The following is an 18,189-nucleotide window of genomic DNA, read 5'->3' on the forward strand; positions in this document are numbered from 1 at the left end:
CGTTTTTTTTCTATTATTTAAATTATTTTTGGGCAAAAATATGACTAAAACGATAGATAAAAGCACTAGCTATTACATTTTTAATTTAAAAAAAGATTATAAATGACATCATTATTTTTTTTTAATAAGAATTACACATTTAAAATCATGCTCATTGCACATTATAAAAAAAACATATTTATCGCAATTGTACATATAATAAAATATTAAAATAATATATATTCCACATATAAAAATTACCTACACAAAATGAATTATTACACATATTGCACTATAAAATTTAAATCATTACATCACGTTGCAACCGATAATAAATATTGCAAAGAAAATTTCACAAATGGAATTTAAATAAATGAATTGAACCAATATTATATAATTGGTAAGCCACCTATCATTAAGAAAATAGAAAGCGGTATCACCAATCCCATAACTAAAAGATTTGAAATTGAACAAATTTTATTCACCTATTAAAAAAGACCTCAAAATTTATAAATTTTCGCAAATTAATAAAATTATGAAATATGTCCCAATTCTATTAATTTTTTTTTTTAAAGTTTTGCAAAAATTAAAATTAAAAAAAGCTAAAAAAAAAAACAAAAAAAGTGAGAATAAAATAAGAAAATAAACAATGCCAGATCCAGCCGGAAACGGAAGCCACGAGGAGCGACCTTTCTCGTGAATTTTGACATAAGCGGACCGGGGGGTTAGCCTGGCTCTTCTGAAGTTAAAGTCTGGCAGTGATAGTAGCTGTTCATCCTGAAGGTCGCGCGAATATTAACGTTGCTGATATCATTGGGGATACCGGGTAACGAATCAAAACAAACACAAGCTAACAACAACAAACATTATTAAAAAGGGCTAACTCAAGATTTTAGCCAAAAAAATTGCCTAAGTCTTGAAATTTTCCTAATTGGATGTCCAAGCCTTTGTACCATCTGCGAAAAAAATCTTCAGGCTTATGTATTACATCTCTTTGGATAAAATATTGAGTTAGCCGATTTTTAAAAATCGGCTCAAAATGAGCCGTTTAACATTAGTAAATGCCACCAAAAAATACTTTAATAATACTAGTTTTTTTCTTAAAAATTACACAAATTTACAAATTTTAAGCAAAATTTTATTAAAATTTAGTTATATCTATTATTTAAAAAAAAAAAATTTGTGAATGATGAAAAAAAAAAGATTGACTATTTTATTTTTACATTAAAAATAATGATATTTTCCAAAATTTATATTTGTGATATTTAGGACTCAGCCTAAGTTTATGATAATAACATTATATATATATAGCATTGCATTTCATAATCAGGAATCTTTTCTTAAAATTATTGCCATTAATCCATTAATGGTCAAGATTTTTCTAGTGGATAAAAATGCTCAATTTTTTCAAATTATATTGATTAATGCTCAAATATGATATTCTAAAAAAATCAGCCAAAAAAAATAATCCTAAATAGAAAATCTAGCCTGGTGCATATATGAACCGTTAACCATTAAGAGGTTAACTAAAACCTATCTAAAATCTACCCAACCAAATCCTAGAAACTTAATCAAACTTTCTAAAAAACGAATCGTCAAGAATTATATGAAATTATCAAATCCAAAGACAAATAAAACTACAATATAAATCCTAAAATTTTATTCAAAAGAAAATTTCATTTCTCAAAAAAAATAAATTTATATATAAAAAAAATTAATTTTTTTAACAATGATCAAAATCCGTAATTTTTTATAAAAAAAAAAAATTAATTAAAAATATAATAATAATCCACATATAATATATTACATCTAATCTTTCTATCCAATCAACCTTATTTTAATTGGTTGATTGGCATTTCGCGTAAAAAAAAAAATATAAAACGTTCACGTATTTACAAATACGACATGCCACCCCTTTATGGGCTTATGGCATGTCGGCATATATATATTTCTGTTAAAAAAATAATCGATATATAACGGTGTTGCATGATCAATCAAATTGCTATAACAAATTTATAAAATTTTATAAAGTCCTTCAATTTTATATAATTAATTCAATAATATCATGATTACCTTGAATATTTCAAAAAAATAGCTAATTTCAATGTGAATGATCCATTGTGATAGTGGATATAACTATGAGAAACACCAATCCGAAAGGAACAATGGATATTTCCTAAAGTGTTCAATTTCAGAATAGTCATTAATATTATTTTACACATTAACATTAAGTTGTTTTGCCGGTGATAATAAAATCCTTGTCAAATCATCTGCTACGTTTCCTGCTTCCTTTTTTTCTTTTGCGATATCCATTCATAATAAAGAATGTTCATTGACTAATCATTGATGGAACTGTGATATTCCTTCGTGTACTGCTCAAATCAACGACGTAAATTTTAAATAGATGTGAGGGTTATAAAAAAAATACAGAAGACTTGACATCTTCGATCATTTTTCAAGCTGATAAAATATTTAAATCTTTAGTTTGAAGTAATAATGGGAGAGGTACTCCATTATTTTAATAAATTTCTAAATAAAGGAAATCAGAACTGATTTGATTATTTAAATTCGCACCACACTTATAGAGATAGGAAGAAAACTCTCTTCACCACAGGCGATAACCAATGGGGAGAAGAAGATATCCTCCCCCAGCCCGTCGTAAATTATTTTGCCCCCCCCCACCGGCCTTCTTCACAAAGAATATATACAGAAAAATTAGTAAAACAACTTTTAAAAATAACGATTATAATTCAAAATTTTTAGAAAACAACGCATTTTAATAAAGAGAGATATTATATAGAAATATATTTAAAAAAATATGGTATCAAGGTTGCTATCTCTGGGATTTAGATACAGTTTTAAAAGGGTAACATTACGTTGAGTTAGAGAATAAAATACTAAGATACGTAAACGGCTAACTCAATATTTTACCCAGAAAAACATTAGGCAAGCCTGAAGATGTTGGTCATAGATGTCACAAAGGTTTGGAAATCTAATTAGAGCAAAATCTCAAGACTTGTGCAAAATTTTTCTGGCTAAAATATTGAGGTAGCCAACACTAGTAATCCTTAAATATTATATACTTACATAGATATAAAATATTTAATATCTTTTGATTTATTTATTTTTAGTGTGATTTTTTGAAATTTTGCCATTATTTTTAAGTTTTTATCAAAGGGTTTAATATTTTAATATAGTTTAACCCAAATTGTAATATTATAATATTATATTTTATATATATAATTAAATTTTATTTTATTCACTTAAAAAACTATTAATTTTTAAAAATCGCTAATAAATTGTGTTAAAAAATATTTGGTATTTAATACGTAATAGGAATTAAAACGGAAAAAACCTCCAAGGAAAAAAACCCCGGGAAAATAAATCCTCAGGGGAAAAAACCCCCAGATTTTTTTTTTCATAATTTCCGGGATTTATTTAATTATATTAAATTAAATATATCGTGGATAGATATAGTTAATTTTTGTCAAAAAAAATAATAAATGGTTGAGATAATAAATCTTATAAAGTATTCGATTTTCACATAGAAGCAAAAGTATTTGGATCAAAGAAATATAGGCAATACTCAATAATAGATTCCCAATTTTCAAAGTATCTTAGCTAGAGTTCTACGAGGCATATCCCGGCGTTCCTAAACACTTTCTTTCTTTTCCAAATTAAGTATTAGTCTGACCTAAAAGTAATTATAATTTATTTAAATTTATATTACCAATTTCTATCTTTTTTTTCTGATTAAATTTCACAATTAAAAATTGAATTTTTTTTGTCCCCTGCTAATAAATGTAAATTGTGTTTAAAAAAAATTTATATCTTTAAGCCTTTGTCTTGCTAGAATTATAAATAACGCATACAAATTTTAGCGAATTTTATAAGGCGCATCAATAAAAAAAGTATTATTTTTACAGAATGTGTGTATTCTTTATTGCCTGCGAAGACTAAGGCTAAGAAATGAAATTTATATTTAATACTATTCCCTTCCATATATTTCATAAAGTTGACCTGGCCGCCACAGGCCCAAAAATTTGAAGACTTTAATCCTGTATTGGCAAAAAAAAATATTCCAATCCTGTAATTGTTAAATGAGATTCTGAGATTGAAAGAAGAGTTCAAGTTCCGGTTTTAAATATTTAGGCAAAAAGTTGTACCAGATTCAATTTTTAACTATATTTTTTTTAGAAATGTTCTGTTTTCTAGATTATCTCTTAGAATTAATGACTTTCCAAGGATTTTAGATTCTGTTTCGTTTACAAAATTTTGTTAGTGAAATTATTTTAGGATAAAAAATGACAAGAACCTGTATATACCTTTCCTGAAAATTTATCGGTTATAAGAACAGGATACCGGTAATGGTTACTAGATTTCCTTCAGCCGCGTGTTCCTGGTTCTAAACTTTGTTTTTAATGTTCATGGTGTGGGTCAAGTGGCAGAAGAATCACGAGATATCTGCTGTAGCGTTATTTCATGGTTTGCATGTCGAACAAATTATATTATTATATGATTTAATAAAAATAGACATGCAAACCACAAAATGGCGCTCCATTCTCACTGCTATGTATGGACACTTTTAAACGCATTTAATTAATGAATCGCCAACCCTAGAAATATTTATTGATCTGACATAATCAGAATTCATTCTTGATTCATAGAATTGGACAATAATATATAAAAATTACAAAATAAAAAATAATATAATAATGTTAAAAAAAATTTTTTTATGAATATATAACTTTTTAAGGTAGTAAATTTTTGTATTTATAAAAAATTTCACTTTTAATTTTTAAAAGTTAAATACAAATATGAACAATAACAAATTAATATCATTTTTTTAAAAGAAACAAATAAGGATATATTAAATATTATAAAAAAAAATATATATATTTAATATAGAAAAACATTTTTTAAAAAAAATAAAAAATATATTACATGATTTATTGCGATCATGACCTCTATCGTTCAAGGTTCATTCCTCAGTTGTATCTAATTGGATTAAATTGAGTTGGATGAAAAATCTTTTCTGGGGAAGTTGCACGTACTAGTAACGCACAACAGTCCCTAGAGCTGTTATTTAAGTGTCCATAGGCTAAGAGAGAGTTGGGCAAAAAGAAAAGGCTTATACACTAGAACTTAACATTATAATTTAATTACTTTATGAGTGAGAGGTGGCTGAATTTTAAGTTTAAATTCCTTGTTGTAAATTTCAAATGATTACTACCGATATTGAGAGATTTAATGTTCATATCAATTAAATTTCGATTTATCCTCAGATAAAAAAAAATTTATGTGTTTAACCTCTGGTGAAATAAGATGTTTATTGCTAATATTCAAGTTCGATTAATATGGCTGAAAAAGTTCGGTAATAACTTTTTATTCTTGATATTCTATTATTTGCATTCGTATCATCCCACTTGAAAACCGAACCATTTAAAAAAAAATCAAATCAATATATTTCAGAAAAAAACATATTAAAAAAGGTACATATGACCCTAGAGAAGAGCGAATGCTTAAAAAATTAGACCGGCAGATGAAATCTGCCAACGAATTCTTCGCCAGGGTCCCCTGTGATCTGTCTCATTTTTTTCCTATGGCTTTAATGAAATTGAGGGCCAAACTTGCGAACATTTTGAACATTTTATATAATTTTTTTTTTATTTAAGGAAAAATATAATAAATTATGTATAAAAAAAAATTTATAATGTAAAAAAAATTATTTTATATATTTTTGAATATAACCAAATCTTGTAAACATTGCCCCTTTTCTTAATATACATAAATGATTAAAGAATGGTACACAGTGATGAGCTCAGACAACTGTTACATTGACTTGGTTCAATCCCAGATCATATCTGATGAGTTTAAGACGAAGCCTACAGTTGTTAGAACACCTAATAGTGCGCCCAAATTGAACGTTTCAACGCAACATTTCAAAACGCAAATAATACATTTTTATGCGTTTAAATTGGACAGAATTTTTTTTATATTTGTTTTAAATTTAGACGTTTCATATTAAAATAAAATATAAATTAACGGTTCAATATAAACAATTACGTTTTTTTATTTGCGTTTCGCGTTGAAACGTTCAATTTGTGGGCAATATATTACAATAAATTCAAAATAAAAATAGTCAACGATTACAAATTAATTAATTATATTCAAATTTAATTCTTCAAAAGAGTTAAAGCCTGCATTTAAATTCACGTGAAAAGTATGTTTAAAAAAAAATCGTTTTAAGATTTTTATAGTATAATAAATGTAATTTATGTATACTAATTGTGCCAATATTTTCTAGGGCAAAAAATTATTTAAAACAATAATAATGTCACCTAATCTTAAAATGAGACATTGAGTGTAAATCATGAATTGGGCCTATTCTTTTTTATAAAATATTAGATTCTGATTGGCTTAAATTTTGAAATTCTCCCCACATCAAAAATTGTATTCGATATATTATTGTTTAGTAGCAAAAATTAATAATTTAAAATGACTATAATTCGAAATTCTTCCATAATGATTTTTATAAAAATCTGATATAGCCAAAGGCCGCAATAATTGGACCTAAAAACCTCCAATCAAATTTAAGAGGGAATACTCCAGCCAATAATGTCCCTCCCTTCTTAACCAAAATCCTTGCTACATCTATGATATGATTAAATAAAATTGATATTTTTTTAAATTTTTGTAAGAAATAAAGAGTCAATATTTTTTGTTAGTACACTAAAAAAAAATATTAAGCTTAATTTCTCTATAAGAAATTAAGGGCCATATATTGTACAAAAATTGAAATATAACTAAAACATTTTTATAGAATCTTTTAAATATTAAAATTTAAAAAAAATATAGGGGCCAGGGGCTAGTCAGCAATTTTTGTCAAAATCATTATAGGTCCGAAAATTATTACCACTTAAGATGGAAAATACTATGAGGTTGGGAAATAGGGATTTCAGTCTATCTGCAGTATTTGTCGAGGGATATCATTCTCTTCACCTAACCTTATACATTGATAAATCTATTAAATATTTATTACTTTTTCCTCAAGATTGATTCTAGTAAAAGTCATATTATGCGCTCAAGCCCTAACCCTGGGTTCTTGTAGATTCAATTATGTTATTATAAGTCTCCCATAAGATAACTAATATTATTATTGCATTATTTTTAATGGACATTCATATAAAAATGACAAAAATATTACATTGTTCGAATTATAAAAAAAATGTGTAAAATTTGTAATAAATTATTTTATTTTTTCCTAATTCTACTATTGTATTATAAATATGAATTTTGATTTAAATATATAATAGTAGCCAATGATAAACTTATTTTATATTATTACACATAAATATATTTTATTATATCATATTTGTAAACATGATTTGATTGATCCGACTAGCCCTGAGTCTTACTAGCCCCTAATTACTAATAAAATTAATACCTTCTAAGAAATATACTCAAAACATGATATATCAATGAATCTTTCTGAAATGCGAAAAGAGGGTTTTAAATTTTATATAGTGTCAATTTTTTTAACTCTTCATATTTTAAATGCCACCTAATATTGTGGTGTTTTTACCTAAAAAACACATTTTATCATAAAATTTTTTAGGGATATAAAATATTTTATGCTACTACATAATTAAATTTAAATTTCTAAACGTGTCCTGTTTTTAAATATAATCCGGGGATACAACAGGCCTCTTGCTCCTACTAGCTCGGTTTCCCCTACAGCTTAACAAAAATAATAATTGTAAAAAAAACTTGAATAAACAACCCTTACTCTCAACACTGTCAATACCTAATCTGAAAATTAAAAACCTCTTGACTATGAAATTTCCTTCAAATTCTTTATTTAACAATATCACAAATTGATAATATGAAAATTAACATTTATATGCAAACGAGTAAACAATAATTATCCAAATTACATTGTGAAATCTTTAAGATCAGTCCAAGTCATCCAATATATACCGTGCATTCTTGATCTCTTTGCCCTCCCACACTGTCATCCCGTGATCTCCACATCCCACTTTTCTCCCCGAGGAAAATTAATTGTTCATGTCAGAAAAATGACTGACACTTAGTATATATCAAATTTATTTCTTCTTTTTCTAACTGCTACAACAATAATGAGTAAATATATCATGTAGTGTTTGTCATACGTCTTGATTTTTCAAAAAACGAACTAACCCAATATTTTGGCCAAAAAATGTTATGCAAGCCTCTAGATTTCGTTAATAAATGTCCAAACCTTTTTATAATCTAAGAGCAAAAATATTCCAGGCCTGCTTAATATTATTTTGGTTAAAATATTGATATCCCGTGTTTAATTTTTAAAATATATAAATGATGATAAAGATAAAAAATTCAGTGTAAATGTTTCGATATAAAAGAATATTTAGGTATTTCTCATTTAGGATATCACAAGTGCGTTATCTCCGTAGGAAGATTCATATATTCCTCAAATAACTGAATATATTTAGAATTTCTATACTTAAATAAATTCGAGCCGTGCCGGGTAGATAAATAATTTTAATTTTATTACGGGTCGGGTATCTAGGGACAAATAAGAAACATTGTTCAAGATCGGATCGAGCCGGGAAAATTTTTTTGAAATTCGGCCGGGTTTGAAAAATTAGGCCGGGTTTGAAAAATTAGGCCGAATGTAGAACGCTAATGTGAATTTTACTTATATACTAATTATCTGCTATCAGTCAGATTATCGAACAATGAATACTCTAACAGCACTCAGCAGAATCTAACATCGAACCCTTATAATAAAACTAATGGCGATCAAGATGAAGATCTTTTCTACAGCGACGCTTTATTCGCGGACCCGGGTGAAAACGTGGAATCGGACAGATTATTTTCTTACATCCACGCTGCTAGACCGGGCTTAAGCTGGAGCTCCATGACCCGTTTTGAAAATCGGGAGAGCCGAGGTAGAGAATTAGCAAGTGCAATGCCATTATGCGATTTTCAATCTTGTCAGGCTCCGTTGACATGCGTCCTGCAGACTACCGGATTGATGGATTGCATGTGTCCACCACCTAGTGTCATCGATGTCGTCAATAATATTTGCGCAGGTAATTAAAAAAATAAAAATTTTTTGATTTGAAAAATTTATAATATAAACATATTTAACCTGATACTAACAGTGTTGTTATGATATCTATTGAGAGTAGTGATACAAAATCACTTCATTTAATTTTTAAAAACGGTAAACTCAGTATTCTATCCAACACAACTATTTCGATCTCTATTATCCAAATCGTGAAGCTTAGGCAATGATTTTCCTGGTTAAAATTGGGTCTAGCGGTTTTTGAAAATTGGCTCAGATGGAACAATCTTCCGTCACTAATTGGCCAATCATTTTTCAAGCGCCGAAAATGTGTTAATTGATAAAACCTCATAATATTTTGAACAATATATTATCGCTAGTAAAACCAGTATTTTAAAATTTTTGATAATTTATATCAGAGACCTGCAGTGGATTTTTTACGGCCCGGCCCGGGTTTAAAATTTTTAGGCCCGGCCCGGATATTTGAAAAAAATTTTGGCCCGACTCTGAATTTTTTAAAATAATATTCGACCTGATATATACAAAAAAATCACCTACACTTATAAGGCATTTTATCGTATTTTTCGTCGAGTATTATAATTTAATAAGCAGCAAGCATATTAGCTAATGTTGTTAAACGGCTCGCTTTGTGCCGATTTTTAAAAACGGCTAACTAAATATTTTTCGCGAAATTTTGATACTATATGTCTAGACACCTTTGCTCCTTCTATGAACAAATATTTCAGGCTTACATAATATTTTATTGGATGAAATACTGTGTTAGCCGTTTTTAAAAATACATCACTACACTATATTTTTTTTTTAATTTTTATTCTAAACAGATATTTGGTATATTACAAATTGATACTATATTTGTAAATAATATTTTGAGAATATACTATATTAATTGTATTTATAAAAAAAATAAAACTGATATTTTAATTATTATAAAATATAACATAATATTATATAATAATGTATTTATTACCTATTATCCTTTGCGTATTTAGTCCATGGCAGGAAAACTATAATTATATTATGTAATAGATATTATGAGTGTTAGTTACAGTTAACTTTCACCCAACATTATATTAATCTTAACTATATATAATCATTATAACCATATCTAATTGACGAATATAATAATTCATGTTGTATAAATTTTTTAGAAAAATTTCCAGGGCCAGGTCTCTGATTTATATCCAATTCAATATTCTCCAATGCTTAAAAAATAATCAATTTAAAATTTAACATTGAACCCTTATTACCTCAATCGCTAGAACGCTTCAGTTAAGAGACAGCAGATGTTGTTTTCTTTCATAATTCTTAATAACGACTTTCAAAAATTGTACATAGTTGACGAATGATGATTTTAACTAAGCGAGTCTAAAGTAAATAGATAATTAATATGCTCTGTGCCGTACACAATGAGGTTAATGCTAATCCCTGACTGACAATTCATTCAGTAAAATGTAAGAAAAGAGGTGCATACATTGAAGTCTACGATTGTAAAATATTTAGACGAAATGTGAAACGAGACAAAATTCCTTTTATAGGCGTCTGCTGCAGCCAATGGCATTGATTACAGTTGACTTCATTGTATGTATGTACGCTACTTATAACAAATGAATCGTCAGTTTAGATTAGCAATTAATGTTAGTCCAAAAATTTCAAGTTTGAAATCAAGAATATTTTTTTATTTAAGAGAGCATCAATGAGAATGATATTAGTTAAATTCCCCTGGGTATCCCATAATTACTGCAAAACATCTTCTGCCTATTTTTTATTAATCGCGAAAATACATTACCATGACAGCGTTAACGCAAAGTCATTAGAAAAAAATATTAAGGGGATCGCGTTATAGTGCATTCACTACTGATGGTGGAAAAAAAAGCCTTGGATAAATATACGACCGTTAAATGCTTTACTCTCAATACATTCACCCGATAACATTACGGCGAATTACTAAAGCAAACGCATTTATTCATATAAGGTTTTTGTGTTCTTTGATAAATCATATGACACTTTTATTGAGTGTTTTACCCTGATCTTTTAAATATAGAAAAAAATCATTGTTCAAAAATGAAGGAGACCTTATATATATGTGACTAAATAATCTAAAATTCAAATTAAATCCTAAAATAAAATGGTTCCTTAGAAATTTACGCTTTTATTTACCATTTTTACAATCTCCAAACATTTAGAAGAATATGCTATGAAATTGTACAACAATAATTGACCAAATCATACCATCTAAAAAAATTCATTAAACGCTTTTTCGATCACCAAATAAACTAATGAGAGAAAAAAATACATTCAGAAATCATGTGATATTTCGATTATTGAATAAATACTGGATAACTTTTTTCGGAAGAACGGCGTAGTAATTCTTAAACTCCATCAAGTTCCGGCTCCTAAAATATTTTATGCTTCTAATTTATTTCAGATGCAATTAATTATAGATTGGTAGTTGGTTAGAGATTACTTGCTTCTCTTAAGGAATGGCACATCTTTCATCCAATCTTCCTTAATTTCTGTAGAGGAGTCTTTTACATCGTTAATATTTTATAGTATTCAATGCATAAAAAATTTTTGAGATAAAATCTTAAATTTTTTTTGAAGATTATATTCAAAATCTGATCTTTATACGTGAGTGCCTCTAATTTTACGATAGCAAAAAGTATAAATATTTAAATTGAGATTATTTGAATATAAATTTTTTTTTATTATAAATAAAAAACATAGTACCAGGTTCTAGGGTAACCGTCAGGGTGAGGCTCATACACATGGCTTTTGATCGCAGATTGACAGATCCAACTAGCCCCTTTTTCAGCGAACTAGCTATGAGACTTCTAAATTATTTCCAAGTATTTTTCAATCAATACAAAGTCAGAAGAGGTAGGCTTTTAGATATTAACGTTCTTCGCTTTACCAGGGGTTCTGTTATAGCCCACACGGATTTCCTTTACGCAGAACTTGGTAACGATACCTTGAGCATCCTAAGAGAAACCTTGGAAGAAGGTATCAAACATACCCCACTCCATTCTCCTCTAAATTTGACCGATGGCCAGATCCTAAAAATTGCTACTGCCGATCCTTGTAAATACATGGATGACGATGATGACGATGACGCCGATGGGTTAGTCGCGAGTTTGCCTAAAAAACACTCTGACAAGTATAATATTTGCCCCGAAAATTCGTATTGCGTATCCAAAATAGATCGGTTTATCGAATGTCGTTGCAAGGACGGGTTTCAAAACATTGTCACTCATAAAACGGCATTTAACGTGATATGTAAAAGTAAAAGATTATTTCTCTCCAATTATTTACTCTCGTCTCGTGATTAAAACTATTTAAAAGTTGTTTAATTGTTTAAATGCGATCATTATTTAGTTTTTTCTAGTCATTCAGGCAATTTCTTAAAAACCCCACATTATCCACATTAGAGGTCTGCAATGGGTAGCTCGCCCTCACCCCTGAAGTCCGCGCCGATTATCTTACGGGCGAACGTGGGGGTGGGGCTTTCTAAAAGATTTTAAACACTAGGCTGGGAAGTGGGCAGGTTAAAGAATATTTTTTTAAAAATGGGCGGATGATGGGCAGGCGTATTAAATATTAACAGACATCTAATCATTAAAAATCATTTTTTTTATTTATTTTAATATTATGGCATATTTATAAGTTTGACTAAAATCAAGTTGAAATAATTTTTAAACTTTGGGCAGAGGGGGGTTAAGCAAATATTTTTGATAGTACGCGGGCGGTGCCAGCTAGCGGGTTAAAAAAAATTAAATCAATGAGAGGAATGGGAGGATGTTCGGATCAAAATCTGACTATTGCAGACTTCTACAGCCGAAATGGGAAATTTTTCATTAATCGTTGATTGATATCCTAATGTGAGGTAGAAATTAAATATTTAACAATTTGTGATTAGTGCATTATATAAGATTCTATTTGTACCTATAATAGAGATCGGCAAATGGGAGAGTTTTTACCCAGCCAGCCTATAATCGCCCATTCTCCTGGCTGGCATAGGAGGGATTTCCATATTTTAAACAATGAGAGAGTAGCGGGTGAATTTTAAAAAAATTTAAACAGTAGGCGGGCGATGGCGGATAAATTTTAAATTTTTGGGACGAAATGAGCAGAAGAGACTTCTTTTATTATCCAGCATATTTTATCAGTTTAATTAAAAAATACACGAAAATAAGTAAATAAAGAGCCAACCCAGCCATTAAAATAATTTTTAAACATTGGGAGGGCGGAAACGTAAAAAGAAGATTAACGGACAAATGAGCAGGTGGAGAGGGGGGGGAGTGAATTTTTCAAAAATCGCGATTCGCGGGCGGGATAGTTAAAAAAATTTGAACAATGAAATCCTTGTTTTATTTTAAAAAGTGATTTTTTTTTCCGTTAGATGTATGTCCGAGCGACTATTGCAAAAATAAAGGTACTTGCTTAACGAAAAAATCAGTGAAATCGTGTCAGTGCAAGGGATGGTATTTGGGAGCCAAATGTCAATTCCACGGATTGCATATTCTAATCATAGTTTTGACGTCCTTGCTGACTGTATTCCTCTACGCCGCAAGAATTATTTTCGATCGCTATTATTCAAAGTTAATTTTTTTTATTATTATTATTATTGCTTTGGTAAGTTTTAATAGTAATCAATTTTTAAAGAATTCTTTTTAATTATTTAAAACGCTTTTTTTTCAAATTCCCAAGATGTTAATAGTAATATAAAAATAGTAAAATAATAAATTAATGGTTCAAGTTATAAAATATTATATACGAATTATATCATGATAATGGAATAATTTTTTTTCTTTTTTTTCCCACAATTTAATAAATAAATATATTAAAAATAAAAACGATAAATTTTATAGAAACGGAATTTGGACAACAAAGTATATTTCAAATTTTAAATGATGTAAGAGCTCTTTGTTGAAGTTCCTCTTAAATATATGTCCAAGGTAAGAGATAACGATTGATAAAAAAATATTTAATTTGTTGATTTCTCGGCTTATTAACCGGATTAGAATTTACATTTTTGCAAAAATAAAGTAGAGCATGTGAAATTAAAGATTTACTTATAGACCAAGGTATAGAAGTTAAACCATCTGGCCTTTGTCATCATCTGATGATAAGTGCTTCAGGATGTTTGGTATCCTAACCCCCGTTAGAAAACGGCTAATACCTGAATTAATTGCTGCATGCCTTGCATGTCTGCAGTGACTATATACAATTATCAACCAATTTTACATTTTACGCAAGTATATGGTTAAACGATGTTATATCTAAGTCGGTGACATTTGGCGTTGATCGGAGGTTACCTAGGTTAAGATTTGATATTGCTTCCACTAGTCATAACCACTAGTGCATTGATAATTTTTTTTATAATATAAGGAGAGGGGGGGGGGGTTAATAGGAGCATTTCCTTCTTTTCTTTCTTACTTGCATCTTCAGGTAAAGCTGAAGATTTTCAAGCAGTTAAGGCCGAAATTTAAAAAGTTATTTTAAGGGGTGGTAAAAGAAAATATCATTGCGATGCTCATCAAAAAATGATAGATATTAATAAAGTAAATTATCGGGAAAAAACAATAAACGAACAATCTATTAGTACAAAAAGTTAAAAGATTCTCTTTATGTCCAAGTAAATTTATATATTATCGTACAAAAGGTTAGTAGATTCTTATATATTGACACTTTTCTAACCTTTTTTTTTACGTTGATTTTTTTTCCTTCTTGTAGCTGATTTTGATTGATAGTACATTCAATTCGAATGTTTGCTAAAGACATTGATTCTTCCTTTAAAATTTCTAATTCTGGTTAAACTTTGGTGAGTATGAATCAAATAAATTAAGTCTCTATAATTGCTTGTTGGGGGAGGCTTGACCCTCTTATCTAGAGGCTTAGGTATATATAATTGTTTTAGCTGACATCTTGATTCAGCTGATTTTTAAAAGTCGCCAAAATCGAAATTTTAGCAAACCTCTATTCTATATTTTATAAATCTAAGTATTCCTAGATTAGATTATCCTACAATAATTTTATTTAATTTTCATCTCCTCTTTTTCCATTTACCACTATATCTTTTTTTCTCACAATTCTTAAACATCCTTCTCGTAAAATAAGATCACTTTTTCATATCTTTAGTAGTCTACTATTTGTTTTAGCCTTTATGACTTCGGCAAGGAATTTCTAATAAGAAAATCCTCTATAACAATTACAAAGATCATCTCTGGAACTTTACGTTCCATTATAATATAAATTTTTGACATCTCCTATAGACCTTTCCTCGTCTTAGAAACATTCCATTTGGTTTGACGTATGAAAAAAAGGATTAACACCTATCTTACGTTTCTTAATTTTGCCATTTATTAAAGATACAAACCTATCATTTTGAAATAAAAGTATACCCTCCTCATATATTTAATATATAATCTTATCGGGTCTCGTTAGAGGAATTTCTAGCTAGATAACAATTATTAAAGTTGTTAATTGATCGTCAAAATAATCTATGGTAAATATATTAAACGATCATTTAGTCCTTAATTGGGTTCATAATTTCAAAATCAGATTATTCGTCAAATCTCTAGATCTTTTCGAAAAACTTTTTTATAAAATAAACTAAATAACTTGTTACAACACCATTATATAAAAAAATACACTTTTAATAACGATTTTTTTAGATCCGATGTAAAACGGCTTGGCGGAATTACCCTGATCCCATGGAAACAGGGCCAATTTTTTGTTAGGGAACTATTCTTATATAGGTTCATTATCCCCATCCAACCGAACTCTAAATGTACTCGAGCAAATGAACAGCTTATAATTTCCCAAATATTCGGAAATTTCTGGAGACCTTATCTTTGTTCTAATAATATCCACAACGTTAACTTCCTTTGGTTGGCTTGCATTATCCTTCTTCAAAGATTTAGGATCTCACATCTGCAAGCTTACTAGCAATTCTCGAGAACGCTTATTCCTCTAACAGATGGCCATGATATCCTTAAAGCGAATTATATAAGCTCAATAGAGATTTCACTAGACTTACTCTTCTTTCCTTATCCTTCACATTTTACGCTATATTTATTCTTCCTCTTTTTTAATTAATTTGTTTTATTGTATATTTTAAATATTTATAATCATTTATCTTATTGTAATGTTTTTTAATATTGAAATATTTAAAAAAAATAAAGTTTTATCATTTAACATTTATTAAATATATATAAAGGATTAAACTGAACCAATAACCACAAAAACCTAACATTTTCTAAATATTTTAAGGTTTAGGAAAGGAAATAGTTTCTAACTAATTTTTAGTGCTAAATTTATACTCTATAAATCTTCTACCATTATATAATAATAATTATAAATATGAAAACAATTTCAAAAAAAATACATATACTACATAAATATATTTATTTAAATCATTCAAAGAAAATCCAAAACAATCTATGTACGACGTCAAAAATATCACTTTTTGAATGAATCACCCAATCCATCTTATATATCTAAAGTATCTAGCCAACGTTCTCCACAAATCCGGTAATCTCTAAATTCTACGCCTAAACTTCTAATCCAGAAGCATATATCTGGAGCTGATACCAAAAACATTAGATAATATATATAAACTACCTCATTAAATACATGAAGTTTTTCTTTTCACCAATTATTTTTAAAGTGTAAAATATCCGCTGTATCATATAATTCTATTTATATATTGCAAACAATAGTGTCTCAATTGATAGATATTCAAAATAAAGCTAAATACATGCTTAATAAAATATTAATTTTTATAATTAATATTTGCTTAAGATTCATTTATACTATTTTTCAAAGAAGAAAAAAATAGCTCCTCAAAACACGTAAAAGAGAAGGGAAAAAAGATATCTAATAAGATTACATCCATTGGTGGATGAATGATAAGTTGTTTAATTTAATAATATTTTCAAATAAATAGATGGCATAAAAGAATTGAATGCAAATTGTTACTTATATTTATTATCAGAAGCATTTATTAAATCTTAACTGTAATATATTCTATACTGTCAAATATATCTGTATAAGTAGCATTTTACTTAATATTTTATAACCAGTATTATATAATAGAGAATTATCAACTATATATCTACTTTATAAAGAAATCTCTTATAATCATTTGGACCTTGAAAATATTTTTAGGAAAAAGTATGGTAATTAAATTTAAAAATGAATAATTTAGTTGATTAGTGATTTTGAACTCTGCTAATTACATTAATAAATTTGTCAATTTTCAATTAATAAATGATTTTATTTATTTAATTAGGGTTATAAAATAATTTAAATAATAAAATCAATTAAGCTTCAACTTGCTAAATTAAATTTAGACATTTTGAGTGATATTGATATTCTATTTTTAACACAGAATTTGATTGCAAGCTGACATATCTAATCTAATCTATTAATTAAAATAGCACTCATATAATAAAAATTTAGATAGTCTAATTAATTAATAAATTAAAATCTATATATAATACGTATTAGAATTATAAAAAAAAATCGTTCAGGGGGTTATCAAAAAATTTATTTTTAGTTCAGGGGATATTAGGGAGCCAATTAAGAAAAAAAATTTTTTTGTCAGGGGATATTCAAAATTTTCAGGGAGCTATAGCCCCTATGCCCCCCCTTGACGCTACTAGCATAATGCCAATTTGTAGATTTTTTCTTATTATTTTTTATCTCTATCCTGTCTACCAAACGGAATAAAAATAATATACAACTAAGCACTAAAAATTGAAAAAATTTTCAGAATATATACTTTCAGCCGTCTTTAAATCGTAAGGTTTGCCAAAAATTTTATTACTAATATCAATTTTACTTTTACTGACATACTGGTTAAACAATAATAGATACTAATAAATCACAAAATATTACCATTAGAATAAGTGTTTTTAATTTTTCAGCCACTCTAACGGAAATTATGTAAAGATAATATATATTTTAAACGTAAAATAGAAATATCCAAAGAAACTCCTATCTAATAAGATTTTTTATAATAGAGACATGGAGTTCTAAATGGGTTTTCCGTAAAGTGGAAATAAATACTAAGGCCTTATCCTGGTTCGAATTTCTAAATAATCGTCTGTTTAGCCGTC

At 27.9% G+C, this 18,189-nt stretch overlaps 1 protein-coding gene across 1 annotated transcript; it reads left to right on the forward strand.

Annotated features, from left to right (window-relative positions):
• Positions 1 to 5,770: 5,770 nt before the first annotated feature.
• LOC135929731 (uncharacterized) lies at positions 5,771 to 16,674 on the forward strand. Its single transcript, XM_065466433.1, has 5 exons — positions 5,771 to 5,888; positions 8,703 to 9,074; positions 11,795 to 12,349; positions 13,467 to 13,665; positions 16,493 to 16,674. Exons 1-5 carry the CDS (start codon positions 5,771 to 5,773, stop codon positions 16,602 to 16,604), a joined length of 1,356 nt encoding a protein of 451 aa, XP_065322505.1. The 3' UTR covers positions 16,605 to 16,674.
• The last annotated feature ends 1,515 nt before the right edge of the window (positions 16,675 to 18,189 follow it).

The sequence above is a fragment of the Gordionus sp. m RMFG-2023 genome, chromosome 5 (assembly GCF_954871325.1).
Source record: "Gordionus sp. m RMFG-2023 chromosome 5, tfGorSpeb1-WG-v2, whole genome shotgun sequence".
NCBI classification, from domain to species: Eukaryota; Metazoa; Nematomorpha; class Gordioida; order Chordodea; family Parachordodidae; genus Gordionus; species Gordionus sp. m RMFG-2023.

Coding starts and splice junctions, on each gene's coding strand:
- LOC135929731 (XM_065466433.1), top strand. CDS start 5,771: ATGATTAAAGAATGGTACACAGTGATGAGCTCAGACAACTGTTACATT. Junction 12,350..13,466: donor ATTTAACGTGATATGTAAAA/GTAAAAGATTAT, acceptor TTTTTCCGTTAG/ATGTATGTCCGAGCGACTAT. Junction 13,666..16,492: donor TTCGATCGCTATTATTCAAA/GTTAATTTTTTT, acceptor AATCATTCAAAG/AAAATCCAAAACAATCTATG.